The 25,761-nt window shown below is 44.1% G+C and overlaps 1 protein-coding gene across 3 annotated transcripts in view; it reads right to left on the bottom strand.

The window, feature by feature from the left end:
- Nucleotides 1-1,949: 1,949 nt before the first annotated feature.
- The window catches only part of adgrl1a (adhesion G protein-coupled receptor L1a), a 212,872-nt gene continuing 189,060 nt past the window's right edge, over nucleotides 1,950-25,761 (bottom strand). The window contains exons 14-25 of one of the 3 annotated variants that reach the window (XM_027176515.2): nucleotides 23,622-23,839; nucleotides 23,080-23,253; nucleotides 22,068-22,277; nucleotides 21,069-21,289; nucleotides 19,265-19,331; nucleotides 17,827-17,918; nucleotides 17,440-17,608; nucleotides 16,235-16,390; nucleotides 14,612-14,708; nucleotides 7,779-7,901; nucleotides 5,490-5,507; nucleotides 1,950-5,124 (exon numbers count right to left, since the gene is read on the bottom strand). In XM_027176515.2, coding sequence (XP_027032316.1) covers nucleotides 4,277-5,124; nucleotides 5,490-5,507; nucleotides 7,779-7,901; nucleotides 14,612-14,708; nucleotides 16,235-16,390; nucleotides 17,440-17,608; nucleotides 17,827-17,918; nucleotides 19,265-19,331; nucleotides 21,069-21,289; nucleotides 22,068-22,277; nucleotides 23,080-23,253; nucleotides 23,622-23,839 — 2,393 coding nt within the window. In that variant the 3' untranslated portion in view covers nucleotides 1,950-4,276. Of the gene's footprint in view, nucleotides 5,125-5,489; nucleotides 5,508-7,778; nucleotides 7,902-12,827; nucleotides 13,568-14,611; nucleotides 14,709-16,234; nucleotides 16,391-17,439; nucleotides 17,609-17,826; nucleotides 17,919-19,264; nucleotides 19,332-21,068; nucleotides 21,290-22,067; nucleotides 22,278-23,079; nucleotides 23,254-23,621; nucleotides 23,840-25,761 lie in introns of those variants that run through there. The other 2 variants (XM_027176518.2, XM_027176519.2) reach the window with 2 other exon arrangements.

The raw sequence follows: 25,761 nt of genomic DNA, 5'->3' as shown, positions 1-25,761 counted from the left end.
TTGATTTTAATGCTAAGCCTTAAAAGTCTAGGTGTTGAATTTTGGCTAATATTCGGACCGTTATAACGCAGGTTAATTTAATGCGACGTAGCGCTTACTGTACAGATGTCAGGAGGACCCGTTGTTCTGGAGATTTATCCATTACTGGAGCAGCAAAAAAAGTAGTTCTTATCTGTAATTTCCTTCCTTCTCTAAGGGGAACTGAAAAAAGTCAAGAGTACAAACACATGTCTCCTTTAATGTAGAACTGCTAAGGCAACAGACAAGCAGATCAACCCCTGCCTCCACCCCACCCTAATCAACAGCCCCTACCACCCACCCTCCAAATAACACAGAGTCCACCTAGACCAGGGGTCGGCAAACTTAAACACACAAAGAGCCATTTGGACCCGTTTCCCACAAAAAAAAAAGAAACACAGGGAGCCACAAAACCATTTTGACATCAACCCTATGTCAAAAATTTTTTCACCCTATTTTTTTCATTGGTTGTTGTGTTAAATCTTACCCAGATACAATAGTGCTATTTTCTGATTGGCTATTGTGTAGCCTCCTTTTTTGATTGGTTGATAAGTGTCAGGCTCGACTAAGAACTGAGACGCGCTTGGTTCCTGCCCGTTTCCATAGAGACGGCGGTGCGGACTGATACGTTTTGGGCGCTGCGGCTTATTAAATATATGATAAATAGTCAAAAAGTTTTTCTGCGTGAGAAATACGACGTGTGACGGGAGAACGTGAGAAAAGACCCAAATGCATGACTGTCACTCTCAATGCGTGACACTTGACAGCCCTGCATGACATCAAAACTTTTGCCGGCTGCAGCAAACCAAAAACGCTTCTGCTTCTGTGTGTCGGATTTCACAAGTCGGCGGTTATGACGCATATTTTGAGTGACAAAAAAAATTAAACACGGTTTATTTTAATGTTACAAGAGCATCTTAATATTAGAATTTCGAATTACATTTAAAAAAAACTAACTAACTAAAATAAAAGAAATTTTAAATTAAATATTTTCCAAATTTACAAGGAGATGCAGCAGAGGGATGAAAGAGCCACTCTCGGCTCCGGAGCCGCAGGTTGCCGACCCCTGACCTAGACATTAATATGGACCATGTTCCCAAGCGGTGTATCGCACACACGTACAGTAGACTGAAAGAAAACTTTGAGAATGAGAAAGAAAGAGGGTAAGAGAGAGAAAGAGAGAGGTGAAGCTGTGACTGAAAGGTGGTGTGTTGAGGATGCACCACCCGCTCCGTGTCTGTTTGTGACTGTAAAGCAGATGTTGCGCTCCCTTGGCACCTTCGACATGGCGCACAACTGTAATATTGACACCGAGTGTTCCCGGGACACCCATAAAACATGCATGTACTCCACTTCTCTTTTTCTTTCTCTCTCTCTCATTCATTCCTTCTCTCTTTCCTTCTCTCTCTCTCTTGCCCTACCTCTCCTCTGGAAAGCACACAGAAAAACAATGTGGATGATTCTCTACCAGTTTGTCCAGTTATTCATATGTAGTCATTGATAAATAACTTACTGACCAGCTTTTCTTGAAACTACATAAATTGGTGAAATGCCAAACACAGGATTCTACTTTTAAACTTCTTCCATCATATAATATTATAATAAATATGTATGTTGTGCAATTATCTAAAGTAGCATGTATTTTACCATATCTTCCATCCCTAGAGAGAAATGATTATAAATATTTTGTTTAATTGCTAAAAAGATTTGAGGATTCATTTAGATTCATTTAGAACCACAGAAACTTGACGTTCCTGGTAAATTTCCGTTAACTGAAGCGACGGAAGCAAAATAACAGTCGAGCTTTGAACTAAAACCGTTCCTTTATCCGCTTAGCCGACTAAAAATAAATAAATAAATAAATAACAAAACGCCAGAAAAAAGTGTCCGAATGTTTTCGCCGGCGGTAATGACGAGACGTAGACGTGAGCTGAAATTAAAATGATTTTTATTCCAACCAGTTTGTTTGACGAAAAAATCTGGGGGGGAAAAAAAACCTAAAGTAACATCGTCATTAGGTAATCAACACATTTGAACAAGGAACTGTGCTGCTAGCCCCGCCCCCAAGTATCATTAGTACCATTGCAGCTGTATCCATTTAATATACAGGACCTCTGTCAATGGAAAAAAAAAAAAAAAAAAAAAGTACAGTTCTGGTTTCCTAGTGCCAAAAGTTCTGGTACTGTAATTGCAGTGGAAAAAGGCCCCTCAGTAGAAGGATACATTTCTGAAGACACATGAGAACGTCTGCATGAGGCTGCAGAACACATTAATACACGGTGATTCTAGCACACGGATTCTAGCACGTGTCTCGTTAGTCAGCGGCGCCTGCCATCCTAATCAAATGCTAATGCCTGCTTTCTCAGGCGTGACGCTTATGGTCCCAGTTTCCATGGCACTGAGCTCCAAAATAACAGTATTCCTGACACCTAGCAAAGGCTCTGAGGCGGGAGCTAATATAGCGTTCTTTTATAGATATACATTTTAGTTTTTTCTTACTCTGCTTCCTCTTAACACGGGCCTAACTAACCTGGAAAAAATAGCTTCTTAAGTACAAACACTTCAGCATTTCAGGCACCCGAATGCACGCACTCAAACACACACACACACACACACACACACACACACACACACACACACGCAGACGAATCACAGATCCACCGCCGAACCAGATTCGGCTTCGACGGCAGATTATCGCGATTTCGAAAAACAGTTACAGCTTCGCTCGTGAAATGATTCGTGATCGATTTGCATCCCGTCTTTTTGCGTCTTCGTGATTATTTTATTATTTGTCCTAAGTATCGGTAATCTAGTTATCTGATATCTATTAAATCAGTCTAACAAGACACAACCAACACTACATTATGGCTGCTGTCGATAAACCCCTCCCCCACGTCACCCCGCCCCCACATCACCCTGCCCCCACATCCCTTTATCCCATTCCCGAGGCACGAGTCATGAAACCTGTCAAATCGTTAAGGATGGGTTATAATACATAAAATTGTGCCGGGGCTAGTTTTTATTATTGTTACTAGTTTCTTTATTTCCGCACAAACTTTTCCTTTTTTGTGTCTCTCTCTAGCTCTCTTTCTCTCTCTGTCAAGACATTTTTCCCACAATTCAATGGGGCAGGGGTAAATGAGAGCCTGAGAGTGAACGGAGCAAGGAGGGAGAGATGGACTGACTGTCATTTAGACTCCCAAATGTCTTTATTTTAATTTTTCTCACTTTTTTTTTTTGTTGTCTCAATACAAGAAATCGCTCTCATAGTAGTTGATACTTTTTTGTTGCTTTTGTTCGTCTGGTCTCTATTTACAGAATAGGACTGGCGCTAGGTTTGGTGTTATTGTTTTTCAAGGTTCGTATGTACAGGCATTTTAATAGGCTCAGAGAACACCCAGGAAAACCTTTAAGAAAAGGAAAAAAAAAGTTCTTCAAGCCCCCAGTAACACAGAGGATGCACCCGGGGTCCGTAATAATCCACGGGGCCGGTTTCAGAAAAGCTCCTTTTAAATTGAGCATCAAATAGAAGTCCTGTTGCCAGGTGCAGCTGTGTCAAGTCTCGTTCAGAGTCCTGTACATCAGAGTCCATCTGGAGAAAGAGTGAGAGAAAGATAGATAGAGAGAGAGAGAGTGAGAGAGAGAGAGAGAGAGAGAGAGAGAGAGAGAGAGAGAGGGAGAAGGGGAATAAAGGCAACTCCACAGGGGCAGCTTCTTCCTGCTGCTACTTTCATGAGTGCAGTTCTTCACGGTCTAAAGTTCAGTAACAAGCACTAATTTTTGTGCACTTATGTTTGTGTTTTTCTGTGTTCCAGTTTGTGTTCTGGCTCAAAAAATGTATTTTTGGCAACACTGAAGAGCTTTCAGAGCGAGACAGAGAGCGTTCTTTGCACATTGACGCGCAACGGTGAACCCTCTTCTATACAGCTCTTAATACATGAGAAAAGGGAGAAGAAACGGGAGTAAAATCAGAAAGGTAACCACTGTGGAACTGAGTTAAAAAAAAAAAAAACAGAAGAGGTATCACCAAAAAAATCCATGGGGAATGGTTGAAAATATTCTCAGTTGCTGAGGGAGCTTTGGACTTGTGACAGAACCATGGGAGTGTATAGACTAGGTTTGCTCCAGAGCTGCCTTATAGAACCTGCTGCCACTGAGACCCGAGCTAAGACTTCTCTCTTTTTACACTTCCATCCTGGCTAACCGAGAGAAAGGAACAGAAACGGAATGGGTGTGAGAGACTGGGGTTTAGTCACAGTCACAGGCTGGTGACCAGCTGCATCTGTCCATCCCCCTCGGCATGTGGAGGTTCAGGGGGATTGTGGGTGTGGGCATGGGTTTGGGTGTCGGCTCCAGGCCTCGTCTGGGGCGTTGGGTAGAAGGTGTGCATGGCGCTGCCCAGTGCAGGTCTGCCCGAGCTGTAGTAGAGCTCGTCGGGGCTGCTGTCTGGGTACGGTGAGTCTCGCAAGTTGGTGATGCTGGTGTACAGCGAGTCCCGGGCAGGTGAATCCGGACCTGTGCCGGCGCCTGTGGCGGCAGCACTGTGCCCATGGCTCTCGTTCGAGTCGTTTATGTAGCTCTCGCTCTCCTCGGCGTCGCTCTGGTAGAGAACCGACTGGGCACGCTGCAGGAGCAACGGCTCCTCCAGGGCCTTGTATAACAGCTCCACGTCTTGTGGTGTCCTGTGCCGCTGGCCCTCATCCTCTGCTTCCTGTTCCACCGCAGTCACTCCGACTACAGCCCCAGCACTTGCTCCTGCCCCTGTACCGACCCCGACACCGGTTGTACGTCCTCGTACCAGTGTACCACCGATTCTCTCCCCGCCTCCTTGCCGTAGGTTGTTGTGCACTAGCTCAGAAATGATCATCTTCTCAAATGCGGCTGCGTCAGACAGGTTGCGCCGGATCCCTCCCAACGTCTCCGTACCACGCGGATTCAACAAAGGAGGTGGACTCTCGTCGGACCCACCCCCGAGGAAGTCACAGCTGCCACCTTGTCCACCCGGGCCGGCAACTCCGGCACGCAGCGAGTAGCTGTTGTTGAAATTGCCATTCAGTGGCAGTGTCTCCATTCCTCCATGGTCCCGATTCCTGGCTAGAGTGCTCTCTGTGTGACGAGAGGGAGGGAGGAAGGGAGGGAGGGAGGGAGAAAAGGTAAAGTGAACACTTCATTACCTTTTTTAATCAAGACCGAGATTCACAGCACAAAAAACTGGGATTAGATCAATAAAGACACTTCCAGCGCAAGATTAATAAGCTTATGAAAGGAGACTGGCTATTAGCAGGGAGTGGAAATTGTGTACACAGAAACATGAGGCTTCACTGCACAGGTTAAGAGATTATCATTAAGGTAACAGTGGCCATTAAAATAAAGTGGAAAAGAGAGTAGACGAGAGAAAGAAGGAGAGAGAGAGAGAGAGAGAGAGAGAGAGAGAGAGAGAGAGAGAGAGAGAGAGAGAGAGAAGCGCTTACTTGGATCACGGAAGGTTCCTACAGGATGGCGAAAGAAAAAAGAAAAAACAGAGAGTGAGAGAGAGAGAGAGATAAGGAGATGAACAGACCAACAACAATCCTCCAAGTTCACACTTTAACCCATTTTTCAGAAAATAAAATCCCCACTAAGTTTCTCTCAGAGACAATATCAAACATGCCACAGAAGATTTATTCGCGTTCACATGGTTTGGTGTTCGTCCGAAAACTATGAAGAGAATAAAACGGAATTGATGAAAGGGAAAATAAAACACTAACAAAAATTAAAAAAGAACAAAAAAAAAAAAAAAAATCAGCAGAAGACAGGAGAAAAAAACACTAGATCGATTTAAGATTAAAAAAAGACAAACTTTAATAATATTTTCTATAATACAATTTAAATATATATATATATATATACCTTTAATGTGAAAGTCATGCTTAATGAACATTCTGGGAATGAACGCGTCAGTAACTATAGTAACAACGTTGACTAAACGTTAGCTATTTAAATACTAAAGTAAAAAATTTTGTAATGTCCGCAACAATATTTAAACTCCCATCTTTATTAATTAATTAAAAAGCAACGTTTCGACCCTGAGGAAGACTCGACAGGTTGATTTTTAATTAACGTTGCTTTTTAATTAATTAATAAAGACGGGAGTTTAAATAGTGTTGCGGACATTACAAAATGTTCTACTTTAATAGTTTCTTTTGTCCTGCACCTGCCAGAAGGTGGGATGTGCACACAATTACTGATTTAATAGCTATTTAAATACTAACATGTAGATTTTTCCGTCAAGCTTTGTGTCTTGTACGACAACGCTGGGCCGTAACAGGCCACGTGTTTAGCACAGGAACGACAACTTTTATCACGATTAGCAACTGGTATGATTACATTGTAGCCCCTTCCTTATGGTTATAATTAAATGAAATTAAAATTTCAACCAGTGGACAACCAGGTTTACTGAAGGGGAAAGGACACGAGGCATTTGTATTGAGTTCACTATATCTAGCAAAAGGGTTTTATAGAAGTTTGATCGACTCTGGACTTGCAGCCAAAAGGAACCGAGACAGTCGGTGGTCTGTTGATAGTCACATGGACTAATATCAGAACGACTCGACTTATGCGACCGGAATTTGTGATAATTTGTGATAATGAATTTGCACCAAATGATTTTTCAGACTGCACAAAAGAAAAGTAGACCGATCTATACAGCCTGAACGGAGGATTCGTCAAACCCCACCACACAGCAGTGGACCTTTCGCTAACCGACAGCCCCGCCCGTCAATCTGTCGTCACCCTGAAGGGGGCAGTACCGAGGATCGTCTGTTTAGAATGCGGCTAGTCGTGCGCTGACAGAACGAGACTAGAGCGTGCTCCGTGATTCATACGACCTCATTCGGCTGCAACGATGATTATTTCAGCTTTTGTGTCTTTTCACGTGGAGACACCTCTGTTTTATTCGAACCTGTCACCGTATATATGGAATGCCGAGACGCCCTCGTGCTGGAGGGGTTTAAATTTTAATGTGTAGTATGACTTTAATCAATGCTCGCCTGTGCTCAGAAAGAGAAAGACAGAAAAACAGAGGGAGTGGGAGAGTAATTAGACATTCTAATGAAGCCCTCCTCCTGTGTGAATATTCTAAAAATGTGCCGCGGGCTGCGGGGAGCTAAGCTAAGCCGAGTCGAGGCTGACGCATTATACCGCGCTAGAGAGAACTTTGTAAAATATTCAGCAGAGACGGCGTCTTAAATTTCACCCCTCCGACACTGCACTTCCCTCTCTCTCTCTCTCTCTCTCTCTCTCTCTCTCTCTCTCTTTTTCTCTCTCTGAGTCTATCTCTCCATCACCGAGAGCAGGGTTATTCGAGACGGACGCTGAGCTACTCGACGTGTTAAATCTCAAGGGAGATTCTTCTCCCACTCAGCTGTCAATCACGCTGCCTTGCTTTGCCCTCCTCGGCCTCGAGTTGGATCGATATTTTTGTCCGTGGGATCAAACGGGAGCGATTTTAAATCTGCCGGCTGGACAGTTGGCTACTGTCCATTTGTCTGCAATCACACTGACAGGATGTGAACACAGTAAATACACAGATACAGAGAAATGTTAGCATATGCGGCTCTGATACGAGACAGAGACAGAGAGAGAAAGAGGGATAGAGAGAGAGACAGACAAATAACCAGACAGAGATACAGGGAAGGAGAGCGACAGAGACAGTGACAGAGAGTGACAGAGAGAGAGAGAGAGAGAGAGAGAGAGAGAGAGAGAGAGGAAGGGATACTGACCAGTGGAGTTAAAGACCCCCGGTGATGGAGGAGTGAAGCTCTCAGTCAGCAGAGTGTTGTACGGTGAAGAACCTGTACGCGTCTGCAACACGGGGTTCGCCAACAGGTGATTCCCCATGGGGGCTAAACGAGAGAGAGAGAGAGAGAGAGAGAGAGAGAGAGAGAGAGTATTGAGACTCAGGTTTGTGTGTGTCCAGTTTTATGATATTGCCCTAATGAACAGGAATTGATAAATTAATTCATTCATTCATTTTCTACCGCTTATCCGAACTTCTTGGGTCACGGGGAGCCTGTACCTGTCTCAGGCGTCATCGGGCATTGAGGCAGGATACACCCTGGATGGAGTGCCAACCCATCACAGGGCACACACACTCTCATTCACTCACACACACACACACACACACACACACACACACACACACACACACACACACACACACACACACACACACAATTTTCCAGAGATGCCAATCAACCTACCATGCATGTCTTTGGACCGGGGGAGGAAACCGGAGTACCCCCCGAGGCACCCCCGAGGCACCGGGAGAACATGCAAACTCCACACACACAAGGCGGAGGCGGGAATCGAACCCCCAACCCTGGAGGCATGAGGCGAACGTGCTAACCACTAAGCCACCGTGCCCCCCGAATTGATAAATTAATAGTTTCCCCAACTTCGGAACATAACTAGTGTCAGAGCATCACGTCAGATTGGGTGCAACCTTCAAGATCCTGAAGCTTCTGGCCAGAAAAGTGTGAAGGTGAAGGCGTGACCGGAGATCGTTTTGGATTGGTGATTAGATGTGGGCGTGTCCAGTGACACAACCAATCAAATCAAAGAGCACATGCTGCTACTCCTTCATCAGCAATAAACTCTGCAGAAGTTTATACACAAGCACCAAAATTTCCCTTCAGAAGTTAATAAATGATCTGGAACACTAGCTTCGCTACACGCTGCTAAACGTTATCACTATGACAACCACTAGTAGGTGACTGAGCGTGAACGTAGTTCGAGTCATTAGTGTTAAAACAGATGAGACGAGACGAGACAAGACGAGACATTATAGCAGGAATCCCGGGAGCAGACAGTGCTGCAGTGACGCTACGCTTTTTTTTCAAATCCCAAACACATTTCAAGTTCAAACACATGTCTGAGTGTGAATGAGACAGTGTGTGTTATTTGTGCGAGAGCAGCACTTCACGGCATGGGGCCTTTTTTCCGTCTTATCATTCCGATCTCAAATTATGGTTAAGAATTTGAATGAGTGCGAATGTTGGAGAAAAGTGATTAGATGCATTAATGATGCTGAATGTTGGTGTGTGTTACACGCTGAGCTTAAAGAAAAACGCATGCTGCGAAGCATCCTACTGCGTTCCTGTAGGAAAAACCCCTGCTGTCTCACACACACACACAAACACACACACACATACACACACACACACGCAGACACACACACACACACACACACACACACACACACACACACACACACACACACACACACACACACACACACACACACACACACAGCAAAACTGGTGAACATCTCAATGCTGGATCTTGGCAGAAAAAGGTAACAAAGTCTAAAATGAGAGCAAATGAAGAACAGTGTGTGATGGAAAGACGCCGAGTGAAAATGTGTGTGTGTGAGAGAGAAAGAGAGAGAGAGAGAGAGAGAGAGAGAGAGAGAGAGAGAGAGAGAGAAAAGGCATTTACATTGTTCTGTTCTTCAGCTTTCAGACTCTGCAAAAGTTTCCTCTAAGATTTTGAAAAGATGCTTGTGATTCTGTCGCTCTCTCCATTCTTTTGTCTCGCCGTCTTTGTCCTGTAGAGCAGATTTTCATCTCTCTCTCTCTCTCTCTCTCTCTCTCTCTCTCTCTCTCTCTCCGCCTGCTTGATTAAAAGTCTCCAGAACATGGCTCTGTGTGTGTGTGTGAGTGTCTCGCAATAATCGCCCCCCTGTTCTCTCAGCCTCTAATCAGTTCATTATAAACAAAAACCCACTGAATTAACGCAGAGAGAAAGAGAAAGCAGGCTGATTTAGCCAGCGCTGCTGTCGGTCCATGTCTCCTCCTGGAAATGCTGAGCCCACTGCTGCCACTGCCACTGATGATGATGATAATTATGATTATTACTATCACCATCATCATAGTCATCGAGAGAACACTAATGCTATGTTCTACTCTTATTAAAATCTGCCCCAGCGACCGTTAATGACCTTCAGTGGGACTGATCATAATAATCCACATGCTGTCGTCTCTCTGTCTCACGCTCTCTGTCTGTGTCTGTCTCTCCGTCTGTGTCTCTGTCTGTCTGTCTGTGTCTCTGTCTGTCTGCCTCTCTCTCTCACTCCCTCTCCCAAACTTTAAGTATGTGGACTATATCGTGGTCTGAAACTAACAGAGTGTCAACAGATCCTGAATCTTGTGGCCAAAAAAGTGTATAAAATTATTAGTAGCTTCAGATATTATATAATGATATCTTATGTTGATGATATTAACATACGCCTGACTTCAAAGCAGCTCATTCCACAGAGACAGCCCTTTGGATGTCTCTAAGAAACTACATGCTGCTAGATCAGCCAAACTGTCATCCGTCCTCGTCTTCATTCGACCTTTCAGCTGTGTTTGATACGGCCAACCACAAGACTCTCTTGTCCATCATCAGGAGTCTTGGGAGTTTCGGATGAGCTTCGGAATGGTTCTCTTCCTACCTGGTAGGAAGCTCATAGCGGGTAATGTGTAGGGGAGTGACATCTGCTCCATGCAGACTCTCCACTGGTGTCCCACAGGGCTCAGTACTTGGTCCTCTTCTTTTCTCCCTGTATACTCACTCTCTTGGTGAAGTTATTTCCTCACATGGGTTCTCTTACCACTGCTATGCTGATGACACAACTCTTACCACTGCTATGCTGATGATACACAACTTTTACCACTGCTATGCTGATGATACACAACTCTTACCACTGCTATGCTGATGATACACAACTCTTACCACTGCTATGCTGATGATACACAACTCTTACCACTGCTATGCTGATGATACACAACTCTTACCATTGCTATGCTGACCCCACCCTCAGATACCACAACTTCTGATCGGATCTCAGCATGTCTGGCAGAAATATCATCATGGATGACTGCTCATCAGTTAAAGTTCAATCCTAGCAAAACTGAACTGCTGATCATCCCAGGTGATTTACAAGGTCATGACCTTGCTGTATCCCTGCATAATGATCTCGTGTTGCTAACGTGACTCGCTCATGTCGCTTTCTTCTCTACAACATTAGAAGGATTTGGACATTTTTGTCCACACAGGCTGCTCAGGTACTTGTTCAGTCTCTTGTCATTTCAAGACTGGATTACTGCAACGCACTGCTGGTACAGTAGGTCTACCTATGAATGCAACTTGTCCTCTGCAAATGATCCAAAATGCAGCTGCACGACTTGTTTTTCACCTGCCTAAGTTCTCGCATACCACCACACTGCTGCAACCCCTCCACTGGCTTCCAGGTAGCTGCATGCATCAGATCCAAAACACTGGCCTACAAAGCCAAAAATAGACCAGCTCCCTCTTACCTCAAAGCCCTCATCACTCCTCACACTGCACCTCACACCCTCCGATCTACCAGCACTGCTCGACTGGTCCCACCATCTCTCAGGGTAAAGGGCAAGTATACTACAAGACTCTTCTCTGTTCTGGTACCAAGGTGGTGGAATGAACTTCCCCTAGAGGTCCGGACAGCCGAGTCACTGGCTATTTTCAAACAATGGTTGAAGACCTACTTATTCAGGAAACACATCAGCTAGCACTTCTTTCCCTGTTTGTTGCATTAAAAAAAACAACAAAAGAATCTTTGAACAATGTTTTAAACTCGTAGTATCTTAAGCATGCACAAATAACAGTGAGCGACCTCTCCCCGACCTGAAGGCGCAGGGAAACGACCCTCTCATTCACCGGGGTAAACTCCAACACATGGCTGCTGAGCTGGGGGGCTATGAGCAAGCCCACACCGGCCCACCGCCTCTCACCGCGGGCAACTCCAGAGTAATAGAGAGTCCATCCTCTCTAGGAGTTGGAGGAGTTGGGTTCCAAAGCCCAAGCTGTGCATGGAGGTGAGCCGAACTATCTCTAGTCGGTATCTCTCAACCTCCCGCACTAGCTCAGGGTCCTTCCCCCCCAGTGAGGTGACATTCCATGTCCCTAGAGTCAGATTCCATGTCCGGAGATTGGGTCGCCGAGGCTTCCGCCTTGACTGCCACCCAATCCACATTGCACCAGCCCCTTACGGTTTCTCCTGCAGGTGGTGGGCCCACAGGAGATCGGCCCAACGTCGCTCCTTCGGGCTGAGCCCGGCCAGGCCCCGTGGGGTAAAACCCGGTCACCAGGCGCTCACATGCGAGCCCCAACCCAGGGCCGGACCTTGCTTTAATTTTCTTCATAATAGGTTTTTGAAAGTTTTTAAAGTATGTAACCTAGTGAACCAGAGTTAATGTATCCAATGATAGAGACTTAAGCACTTCTGTAGGTCGCTCTGGATAACGACGTCTGCCAAATGCTGTAAATGTAAATGTACAGTTGTGTGCAAAAGTTTAGGCACCCCTGACAATTTCCATGATTTTCATTTCTAAATATTTGGGTGTTTGGATCGGCAAATTTCATTTTTGATCTATCAAATAACTGAGGGACACTAAAGTAATATTTCAGTAGTGTCATGAGGTTTATTGGATTAACAACAAATGTGCAATCAAAATGAAATTAGACAGGTGCATAAATTTGGGCACCCCAACAGAAACATCACATCGATATTTAGTAGAGCCTCCTTTAGCAGAAATAACAGCCTCTTGACGCTTCTTATAGCCTTTAATGAGCGTCTGGATTCTGGATGAAGGTATTACGGACCGCTCCTCCTTACAAAACATCTCCAGTTCGGCTAGGTTTGATGGTTGCCGAGCACGGATAGCCCGCTTAAAATCACCCCACAGATGTTCAATGATATTCAGGTCTGGGGACTGGGATGGCCGTTCCAGAACATTGTACTTGTTCCTCTGCATAAATGCCCCAGTAGATTTTGAGCAGTGTTTTGGGTCGTTGTCTGGTTGAAATATCCAGCCCTGGTGTAACTTCAACTTTGTGACTGATTCCTCAACATTATTCTCAAGAATCTGCTGATATTGTGTGGAATCCATGTGACCCTAAACTTTAACCAGATTTCCAGTACCGGCACTGGCCAAACGGCCCCACAGCATGTTGGGACATCCACCTAATTTTACTGTGGGTAGCAAGTGTTTTTCTTGGAATGCTGCGTTCTTTCGCCCATTGTGACCAAATAACTCAATCTTTGTGTCATCACTCCACAGCACCTTAATCCAAAATGATGCTGGCTCGTCTAAATGTCCGTTTGTGGCGTGTGTGCAGAAAAGGCTTTCGCATCACTCTCCCGTACAGCGTCACCTTGTGCAAAGTGCGCTGAATTGTTCAACGATGCACAGTGACACCATCTAAACAAGTTGATGTTGTAGGTCTTTGGAGGTGGTCTTTGGGCTGTTTTTGACCGTTCTCACCATCCTTCGCCTTTGCCTCTGCAATATTATACGTGGCCTGAGACTTCTGGCCTTAACAAGACCTGTGCCTGTGTTCTTCCATTTCCTCACTATGTTCCTCACAGTGACACTGACAGCTTATATCTTTGCCATAACTTTTTGTAGCCTTCCCATAAACCATAATGTTGAACAATCTTTGTTTTCAGGTCATTTGAGAGTTGTTTTGAGGCCTCCATGTTGCCACTCTTTAGAGGAGAGACAAAGAGAACAACTTGAAATTGGTCACCTTAAATACCCTTTCTCATGATCGGATGCACCTGTCTATGAAGTTCAAGGCTTAATGGCCAACAAACCAATTGTGTGTTCCAATGAATCAGTGCTAAGTAGCTACAAGTATTCAAATCAACAAAATGGCAAGGGTGCCATAACTTATGCACCTGTCTACTTTGGTTTTGATGTATATTGCAAATTTTCTGTTAATCCAATAAACCTCATGTCACTACTGAAATAATACTTTAGTGTCCTTCAGTTATTTAATAAATCAAAATGAAATTTGCTGATCCAAACTCCTAAATATTTATAAATGAAACTCATGAAAATTGTCAGGGGTGCCTAAACTTTTGCATACGACTGTAGTTCCCTCGGCTGATTTGTATAAGCAAGGAGGGTAGAGAGCGAGGGATAGAGGACAGAGACTGTGATAGAGGGCTGGTAGGTGGAGAATAACGAAGGGGAGGGAGGGACAGTAGAAAGAGGATAAGTCTAGGAATGAGGGACGGTGAATTGAGAGATTGGACAAAGGAAAGACACAGTCGGGGACAGAGATGGGTAAAGACAAGGAGACATAAGGGAAAAGATGAAGACAGAGGCTGGGACATGGGGAAGACAAAGACAGGAGCAGAAGCTGGGTCATAGGGAACACAGAGACGGTCACAGGGAGGACAAATGCTGGGACAAGGAGAGGAAATTCGCTGGGACATGGGGAGGACAGACACTAGGATAGAGGTAGCATAGACTGGGTAAGGACAGACACATAGACATGAGGAGGAAAGAGACAGGGACAGATGCTGGATCATAGAGAGGACAGTCACTTGGACATGGTGAGTACAGAGACAGGGACAGATGCTGGAACATGGGGAGTAGGGGGTTTGGAGAGGCTCAGAAAGCACATACACAGGGACATGGGGAAGACAGAGATATGGAGGGGACTGGGACAGGCACAGAAACAGGAACAGAATCTGGGACACAGGAAGGATGAAGTAGGGGACAGAGAGGGGACAGTGTCTCACCGCGATTGAGGGTAGGAGTGCTGTTGATGTCTGATGCCATGAAGGACGACTCGGTCTGTTTCCTCACCGTGTCGTTCCACATGCGACGGATTCGGCTCTGAGAACACACACACACACACACACACACACACACACACACACACACACACACACACACACACACACACACACACACACACACACACACACACACACACACACACACACACACACACACACACCACTTCACCACTGTTGTTCAGTCAGGAGTGATGAAGCTTTACACTACCGTTCCCTCGGGAAGCATCAGTCACACTGTTGTATACTTTTATTGTATCTATATATTCTTGTTTATTAGATCTTATTTATCTGACGTCTCTCTGGTCCGATAGAATACACGTCTTCTTTTTCCCCGTTTCCCTTTTATTACTTAATGAATAGAAACAGTAAGACGAGCGGCGTTATTAAAACAGCTTCAATAACAGCACAGCTTGAAGTCCTTTCATCCAATCAGACTGCAGCTGCAGCTGAGCGTAATACGAACCAGACTGGGTGTTTTTCCTTCTTTTCTCTTTCTTTCTTTTATTTACTCACTTCTTTTTATTTATGTATGTATTTATTTATTTATTTATTTATTTATTTATTTATTTATTTATTTATTTGGTTGTTTATAACTGATGAATTTGAACCCTACTAACATGCCCTGGGAAAGCATCCCGTCAAAAGAAATCTCCGACAGATCGGAGCGAATTCGGAGAATTTAAAGGACACGAAGGAGAACAGCACGAACAGATTAATTAACACCGTTATTCGTGGATGTTTGTTTAAATCTTGATCACGAAAACAAGATCACAAGAACGACCAACACAAATTCATTAGTGCACCAATTAATACTGACTGGGTGCTTAATTAAAGGTTGAGAGGCTAAACGCTGCTCCCACTTTCACACTCGCTGACCTGGGTTCAGCTGATTATCAACATTACGCTATTTAATTTATACTGATTTATGTAGATTTATTAGAATTATGGAGGAGGTAATTAGTGCAGATCATTATTGAGGTAATATTGGAACAAACGTGGATTAAAACGGGTCGTGATTATATTTGTTAATATTAATTAAGGTGTTAATGCAGTAAATAATGCTGGCTGGGAAAGTTGAGTTTACTGTGTGTGTGTGTGTGTGTGTGTGTGTGTGTGTGTGTGTGTGTGTGTGTGTGTGTGTGTGTAATTGTGTGTGTGTTTGTGTAAATGTGTGTGAAGTGTGTGTGTGTGTGTGTGTGTGTGTGTTAGTGTGTGTATGTGTAAGTGTGTGTGTGTGTGTGTTTGTGTAAATGTGTGTAAGTGTGTGTGTGTGTGTGTGTGTTTATGTGTGTGTGTGTGTGTGTGTGTGTGCTTGTGTAAGTGTGTGTGTGTTTGTGAAAGTGTGTGTGTAAGTGTGTGTGTTTGTGTGTGTGTAAGTGTGAGAAAGAGAGAGAGAGCGTGTGTGTGTGTGTATGTGTGTGTGTGTGTGTGTGTGTGTGTGTGTGAGTGTTTGTGTGTGTGAGTGCTTGTGTGTGTGTGTGTTTGTGAGAGAGTGTTTGAGTGTGAGTGTGAGTGTGAGTGTTTGTGTGTGTGTGTGTGTTTGCGTCTGTGTGTGTGTGTTACCTGTCTGTGTGCTGCAGCGTGTCGCGCCTGGCTGCTGGTGTAATAACGGTTGTTGGTGCGCAGTGCAGAGTTTTTCAGTGAGCCGTGAGAGCTGGAGTTAGACGAGCGTCCACAGCAGTATGAGTGACGCAAACACTTACTGTACTCCTTATGGACCTACACACACACACACACACACACACACACACACACACACACACACACACACACACACACACACACACATTAAACATTATAAACATGGTATACACACAGCTGTGTGGCACTAAATTTAGGACATTGTCACAAATTTAGGGTAACAATATCCTGAAAAAATCTTTCACACCATCAGAATTGTAAAGTTCTGCCAGACGTCTGGGGCAGAAAGCAGCTGGGGTTAGAAACGTGCTCAGTACTGACACTAAAGGTGGCACAGGAGCTTTTACACCAACATAGTGCTGAGAAGTAGTATATTAAGCTATGAAAATGTTTCACCTGAATATCTACACACTCACACACACACACACACACACACACACACACACACACAATCACACACAATCACACACACACACACTTACACAAACACACACACACACACACACACACACACACACACACACACACACACACACACACACACACACACACACACACACACACACACACACACACACACACACACACACACACACACACAATCACACACAATCACACACAATCACACACACACACACTTACACAAACACACACACACACACACTTACACACACACACACACACACACACACACACACACTTACATAAACACTCACACACACACTTACATAAACACACACAATCACACACTTACACAAACACACACACACTCACACACACTTACACAAACACACATACACACACTTACACAAACACACACACACACACTTAAACAAACACAATCACACACACACACACACACACACACACACACATTCACACAAACACACACACCCTCTCTCTCACACACACACTCACGCACACACACACAGTTATACAAACACACACAATCACACACACACAATCACACACACACACACTTACACACACACACAATCACACACACACACACACACACACACACACACACACACACACACACACCACACACACACACGCACACACACACACACACACACACACACACACACACACACACACACACACACACACACACACACACACACCTTTTTCTGCAGTGCGCAGTGGAAGATGAAGATGAACATGCCCTGGAAGGCGTTGAAGGTGGTGAACAGGTACGCCATGATGACTGTCTTCTCGTTGATGAAGAGGAGACCGAAAGCCCAGGTGAGGCCGAGGAGGAAGAGCAGAGTGACGGCCCCGAGAGCCCAGGACCTGAAAGAAACAGCTGTCACTCCTATGGCTGGCTTTCACACAGAACACGTATCACACGTGTTTGTTGTATTACGATGTGACCTTCAGCCTCCGTCACAGATTCGCTAAACCCAGTCACTACACCAGCTCTACTGTAATTCAGTGACCACGCCCATTTTCCATATCAGGACGAAATAATTTCTCGTAAACATTGTCATAACATCGGAACAGTGACTCACTTGATGCTGTCCAGACGGCTGGAGTCGGGTTTGAGGGCAGACGAGTTGCGCACCATCTTGTGTAACGTGACCATCAGGAACACCAGGTTCAGCTGGAGGTCAGAGAAAGGTCAGAGGTCATACAGAACGTACAGGTGAATGTTCACGACTCGTCGACACGTGAAATACGTGAAACTACGCAAAAAACTACACGTTCCACAGGAAGCTGCATCGTGAACGTTTCCCAAGGCTCGTTAGAAGAAGGCAAGAACACAAAGAGCCTTTTATTCAAAGTCATATGGACTGAAACGTTCACTTAATTACAGATTATAGAATTTAAACTAAATTAAATGTAAACATTTTGATAAACTCATCTGATCGTCTTTAACGCTTTAAACTCGTGCTGGAAAAAGGAATGTTTCTGGAAACGTGGAAACTATTTTTATTCAGGCCACCTTAAAAATATCCTTGTTTGCCGTAACCCGACCGACCCTGTCAATTTAGGGCCGACTCTATTTATTTATTTATTTGTTTGTTTGTTTGTTTGCTTCAAGTCCGACGACTTGCCGGATGTAAATTTGCGTTAAGACCGACAGATTTTTTTTATTTTTACTCTTCAAACAACTAATACAATAGCAATAAAATAATATTAATTATATTTTAGTAAGTATTGTAAATATATAAATCGCCTAGGCCTACATACAGATGAAGGCTACGTCCTTTTTTTTAAATAAAAACCCATGACGTCATCTACAGTATGTTTACACTGTCGGTTACCGGATGTCACACTACGGCCTGTGCGTTCGCTTCGTCTCATTCACTGTCAGAGACGATGGTTCACGCTCGGTAATGATGGCTGCGGCTACAGTAAACAAAATGTTCGCGGTCACCGTTCAAAGTCGTACGGTTTCGGGCGCCATAATACATCTAGAAAATTCATTAAAACAGCTCGAGACCGCTTTAACTTGGCACGAAGTTCTGGAAAAACTGTCCGGCATGAACATAAGGTTTGCGATGATGCGCCCGAAGGCACGGGTCGAAGACCCAGTCAGTGACGTCACGATATGCTAATTTGTTTAAAGTCATACCTACGTCATCACCATCACCAAAATTGTACTTTTTTTTTTTACATTGAAACTTGAAAAAAAAAAAAAAGACCTACCTACCGACCTTTTTTTTTTTTTTTCCTTTTAACTGTTACAGCAAACCAAAATATTTTTAAGGACGGCCTCGGTTGAAGTTTTTTTTAAAAATCCGATCATGAAAAAACGATTAAAAAAAAAAGGTCAATGACAAAGACAGCGTCTGTCACACTCCATCCAGGGTTTACAAGTTTGTTAATTAATCGAGTTTGTTAATTAACTGAACGTTCATTAAGAACGTCGTGATGATTTTAAACCTTAATTTTATGAAAAGATATAAAAAAAAAAGTGCAGGTGAAGCTGAGAGCGATCAATACCATGATGATGAAGGACACGGGGCCGATGAAGCTCCACACGAAGTAGTTATCAACCCGCAACCAGCACCTACACACACACAGACACACACACACACACACACACACAAACACAGACATCATCTAATGCTCGGTCATCAATCATACAGCACTAACACAGTAACACAGTCCACCTCATATAAATAATGACTCGCAGTCTACAGCAGGTTTGTTTTTGAAATGAGGAGCGATATCGATCGTTCGTAACGATGCCGCCCGTTTATCTGAAATCGTTATCGTTACCGTCCAAAACAAAAGCAATAAAGAAGCAATAAAATCTGAGCTCTGGTTTTAATTATGAGCAGACTCACGACGCCGTCTCATTTTCCGCTCCATTGTAGTTGCGATGCTGCCGGCGCTCGAAAGCTTCCACGAAGGATGTGCGTATTTAAACCGTACACAAACGCCACGTTCAGTTCTGCAGAATTCTACCTTTCTTTTATTTTCCATGCCACGATTAAATAAAAGTAAAAAGAAAAGAAAAAAAAACATCAAATCAGTCAGTTTTTTTATTCCCGTCGGTGTGAACCTGCTGGAGGTGAGAGCTGTCTATTAAAAAGTCAAATTAGTTTTATGAATAATTAAAAAGATTCAATTCCAGGACTCTGAATGCAAATCTTAAAAAATCGGTTCTTAGACGTTTAGATCTCTGATTTAGACTGAAAGGGAAGCGTCAGGGATTCCCAGGAACGTTCACCTCTCGCGCTGAGGGGACGTGAAGCAGAACGATACGGACCGTAAGAACGTGAGCGTTAACGAGCGCATCCGAGGGTTTGTATTAATGCTCAAAATATGTCTGAAAAATTCCTATTAAATTTCTAAATTAAAAATCAACTTTACCAGTTAAAATTAAAATAAAAGTAAAAACAAAAAATTACAATATGTTGCTTTTAAATAAATAAATAAATAAATAAATAAATAAATAAATAACCAAACAAATAAATAAATATTTAATTCATTAAATATTATTTTTGGCTGGGAATCTAGAATTTTCTCCTTTACCTGAATTTACATAAAGTAAACTCTTCTTAACCGAGGTTCTGATTTTTCTTAACTTTTTTTTTTTAATATTTGAGTTAAAAAGAAAAGAAAACCACTGAGGGGAAAAAAACGTCTTTAAAAAAACTGATGATATTAAATATGTTGTAACACTCTCATTATCTCATCCTAAAGCCAGCGCTAGCATCAGTAACCGAACAGAAACATTTTTACTCTGTTGGGTTTTTTAAGGACACCTAACGGGCTATAATTTGGCTAATCTAGTGTTCGGTAAACCGATGCTAATAATTAACCCCACCCACAAGTGTTGATTGACAGGTGACCCTGGAATGAAATTTTTACTAGTTTTTCAATTTTGTCTACTTTAGTCCTCGATACATATCACGCTATTTATATATATATATATATATATAAAGCTATTTTTTCTTTTATATCATCTGACCTGGAAACGAATAAAACATCAGTCCAGATGTCTCTCTGTATTTTATCTTTTTCATTCCCCAAAGCGACCTTGTACCACCCGGGTGCCAGAAATAACCTGAATAAAAACAGGCTTTTTGAAATCTATACAGTATGATATTGGAAATAAATCAGGCGCATTTCCTTCGGGAACTCTGCAGATGAACAGCGTGGATCTGTTTCAGGTCTCAGGGGGACACGTTGTCCCAAACGCCTTTCCGAACAACTTATCGCTCATCAACGCTCGCGTTTTTCAGAGAGGGTCTCGACCGCCGTGCCGTCGCCCGCAAATGGACTGATTCACACGTACGCTTTCTTGGTCCCGTAGCTGCGGTAGTCGATGGCCGCTGAGATGCCGACCACTAGCGCTGGGAAGCAGTAACCGCACAGGTAGTAGTACTTCTTTCGGGAATACTCGCTCTCAAACACCTCCACCAGCATCAGGTAGAGCTGAACACCTTCCAGGCACATCCACGAGAAAGCAGCCAGGAAAAAGAAGTGCAGCAGGCCGGCAAAGATCGGACACGCGATCTACAGAGAGAGAGAGTCAGACAGACAGACAGACAGACAGACAGACAGACAGACAGACAGACAGAGAGAGAGAGAGTCAAAGAGAGAGTCAGACAGTCAGACAGAGAGAGAGTCAAAAAGAGAGTCAGACAGACAGAGAGAGTCAAAGAGAGAGTCAGACAGACAGACAGAGAGACAGACAGAGAGAGTCAGATAGTCAGAGAGATAGTCAGAGAGAGAAAGTCAGAGAAAAGGTCAGAGAGAGAGTCAAACAGACAGAGAGAGAGTCAGGGAGAAAGAGTCAGAAAAAGAGTCAGAGAGAGAGTCAGACAGACAGAGAGGGAGATAGTCAGAGAGAGATTCAGAGAGAGAGTCAAACAGACAGACAGAGAGAGTCAGAGAGAGAGAGTCAGACAGACAGACAGAGAGACAGTCAGAGAGAAAGTCAGAGTCAGAGAGAGTCAGAAAGAGAGATTCAGAGAGAGAGTTAGAGAGAGTCAGACAGACAGCGAGTCAGAGACAGTCAGCGAGAGTGAGAAAGAGAGTCAGAGAGACTTATTTATTGCCTATTGTAATTGTACAAATAGAAAATATTATTTATACATATATATATATATATATGTGTGTGTGTGTGTGTTTGTGTGTGTGTGTGTGTGTGTGTGTGTACAGTATATTATATATACCTATAGTGTATCCCGAGAATGTTATGACACCCTGGCTGTTCCACCCTGATGTGCAGGTGGACTGGGAACGACTCTGATTGGCTGAACAAATGTTGAAGTGACTGGTCTGGACTCACCTGGTACTGTGTCTTGTTGATGCCGATGAGGAAGAGGAGCTCTGCGATGAAGAGGTTGATGCACAGGTTCTTGTGGATGGTGTTGCGGTCTGTCTGCAGACCTCTCAGGAAGCAGAAGGTGGAGATGCAGATGGCCAGACATACCAGTGAGATGACGATCCCCACCCACGTGATCACAACCAGCAGAACCTCGTGCATCTGATCCTGGTACTGAGAGAGAGAGAGAGAGAGAGAGAGAGAGAGAGAGAGAGAGAGAGAGAGAGAGAGAGAGAGAGAGAGAGAGAGAGATTTTACATTTTATTAAAAAACAACAAAAAACGAGTATCACTTTAAATAAAAAATGTGATGTAATAAAGGTAAAGGGCGAATATGAACCCTATATGCTGTTTATATTGCTTGTAATTGGGATGAAGTAAACATCTGTAGAGTATTTTAACATCAAATTTCTGATTGTGTTGAATTAAAAACCCAAAAAATGCAGCGGGTCAAACAGACCCAGGAACACCGGCGGAGTAACAAAAATACAACACAAGGGTTAATAATCTCAGTATCTGATTAGATATTTGAGATTGTGTATATGAGTGTGTGTGTGTGTGAGTGTCTACATGCATGTGTACATGTGTGTGAGTGTGTGTATGTGTGTACATGTTTCTGAGAGTATGTGTGTGTACATGTGTCTGTGTGTGTGTGTGTGTGTGTGTGTGTGTACATGTCTGTGTGAGTGTGTGTGTGTGTGTGTGTGTGTGTGTGTGTACATGTGTATATTAAGTCACTGAGTGTGCGTGTGTACATGTGTGTAAGTGAGTGTGTGTGTGAGTGTGTGTGTCTGAGTGTGTGTGTACATGTGTGTAAGTGTGTGTGTGTGCGCATGTGTACATGTGGCTGAGTGTGTGTGTACATGTGTATAAGTGTGTGTGTGTGTGCGTGTGTGTATACATGTGTGTAAGTGTGTGTGTTTGTGTGTGTGTGTGTGTGTGTGTGTGTGTGTGTGTGTGCGTGTGTGTGTACCTACACTGGGCTCGTGCTGCACCATGAGCACAGCGAAGTTGGTGAGATGAGAGCAGGAGCAGGTGGTGTGTGTGCTGTTGGTGTCCAGCAGCTTGCAGCCCTGAGATGACCACTGACCCGTCATCGAGCGCTCCGAGTAGTTCCAGAACGAACAGTTCGGGCTGAAATGGTTCTCCAGCTACACACACACACACACACACACACACACACACACACACACACACACACACACACACACACACACACGGTAGAAACGCGTAGATTGCAGGCATTTAGGAAAAATAGAGTTGGCATTCATTAAGTCAGTAATCACTAGGGCTTTGTCTCAAACTGAATCACTATCTTCTATACTACACACACACACACACACACACACACACACACACACACACACACACACACACACACACACAAATAGCCTTGTAACATCAAAGACTTTTCCATGCAACTGTTACCTTTATTACATACAAGTTTTATAAGGAACAAGGAAGTTTGTGTGTGTGTGTGTGTGTGTGTGTGTGTGTGTGTGTGTGTGTGTGTATATACCTGCAGGTGTTTCAATGTGTACACCACTGGCACAGTTAGAAACACTCTGCTCGACTCTTTGTTGATGGATGCAGCAATGACGTGTGAGTTGACGGCTAAGCTCCGCCCCCCAGGTCCTGGCCCAGGTCCTGGCTCCACCTCCATCTTCACGGTGGCGTTCTCAGTGGAGAGGAACAATCCCAGATTCTTATAGAGCAAAAACACAACCTTCACCTGACCTAGAGAGGGAGAGTCGGAGAGACGGTGTGAAGGATTGATACTAGGAAGGGAAGGAGATGAACGGCTGCGCGTCAGAGCGACAGAACGGACCGTTTCGTTTTTGAATTCTGGGGGGAAAAAAAAAATGAAGGAAAATGAACACAAGCCGACGGCACATCCATCCTTACTGCGCTCGCTGCTCTCTTTTATTATTCCCCATGAATATTTCATACGCTTTTGTTTCAATCATTCGAATCCGTCTCCCGCCGAAACGGATGGCCAAAGAGTTAGAAGAAAGAGACGCTGGAGAGATGGAGAGAGAGATGAAAGCAGAGAATAAGATGGTGAAGAGCCGGAGAATGGAAAGAGCTGAGATGGCTCCGTCGGCCCCCGAAACGATAGTAATCTACACGCATCCTCGGCTATTCTATTAGCAACGCCGTTAAAAAACCATCAGGAAAGGAATTGTCTCAGCGCTTTCTGTTAATCTGATTAGACCGTCATTATCAGCCAATGAGTGCGTAAAGCGGGCTGGGAATTGCACCGAGCTACAGTGAGCGTGCGCGTGTGGTGACGCGTAGCACGATTGGCCATCAGAGGCTCTGGCAGTTTGATGAGAATTACGCCTGTCTCGCCTCCTTTATCCCGAAGCCAATCACACCTCTCTTAGACATGCTAATATAGTTCGCTATTTTCGCTAACGCTGATGAAGTCTTATGAATTGCTCCGGAACCGTATCACGCCTCAATGACCATATCGCAGCTCGGTTACCATGGAACCCGATCCCTCGTGCGATGAGACGTCGGCACGGCGTGGTCCGATCCTCCCCCAACCCATCCACCCACCGGTGTGTTTAATTAATATTGTGTGTTTAACTTGATAAGAATGAAAGCAAGAGCGCAAAATTGTTTATCAGGGGCTCAGCGAGTGGACCGTAGGTCGATCGAGACGGATTTTATACTCCAATGAAAATGAAATAAGGACCGAAACGAATCTAGAACTTCCAGGACACGGTGTCTCAGGGCTGCGTCTCAATCTGCTCTGTAGTTCAGTAGGTACTAAACCACTGAGGACTTGTGCCTATTTTCCACTGGAAAGAACCGGGTGCTGGTTCAGAGCTAGCGCTAGTTCTGGTTCAAAGTTGGTTCCACTGGTGAACCTTCTAAGAACCGGTTTGCTTTTCCACCGGCTAGAGAGCATCACAGCGCCGAGTGTGACGTCACTGTATACGTGTCACGTTTCACAGCGACGTTAGCGCAGCAGCGGCAAACACAAACACAACAACAATAGCAGATGTTGCTTTACTGTTAATGCTCATGGCTTTGTGAACCTACATCAGCATCCAAACGCGGTGAATAAAACGTGTTCGTGCAGCTCCGTGTAATCTGTATAAACGGAGGTTGTAATCGATAAAGTACATAACGTTATTTTATCATTAACACAGAAAAAATGTAGCCTTAGCATGTAGCTACCTACTATCATGTGTGCTGATAACTGATCATATCGCGGTAACGTAAAAGTGTATTAAACATTTTGGTGCTACTTAAGAACCACTTTTCCTGGTTCAGAGCCGGTGCTTTGGCGGTCGAAACAGAAAGAACTGGTTCTAAATTAGGCTCCGAACCTGCACTCAAACTGCCTCGGTGGAAAAGGGGCATGTGAGTCATTACACACTGGGACACCGAGGACTTCAGCAGTCAGCGTAAAAACCCCAGACGTATCAAATACTCTGTGTCTATTTGTCATCTAAATGCAACCGCTTCATCACGGGCTTCTGTCATGCTGGATTTGTTTTTGTGGTGCATTGTGGGATTTTTTTTAGGAGAGGACGTTACATCGCACTTTGCGACAGCCCTTAAAACGGTGGGCTTCCTGATCAGTGCCCTGAAAAGTGAACTAGAGGGCGGATCGGGACGCAGCCTCTGTTTCCTTTAGTGGACTG

Source organism: Tachysurus fulvidraco, chromosome 24 (genome assembly GCF_022655615.1).
Source record: "Tachysurus fulvidraco isolate hzauxx_2018 chromosome 24, HZAU_PFXX_2.0, whole genome shotgun sequence".
Classification (NCBI taxonomy): Eukaryota; Metazoa; Chordata; class Actinopteri; order Siluriformes; family Bagridae; genus Tachysurus; species Tachysurus fulvidraco.
The sequence above is the reverse complement of the archived record's forward strand: the minus strand, read 5'-3'. Positions and strand labels throughout refer to the sequence as shown.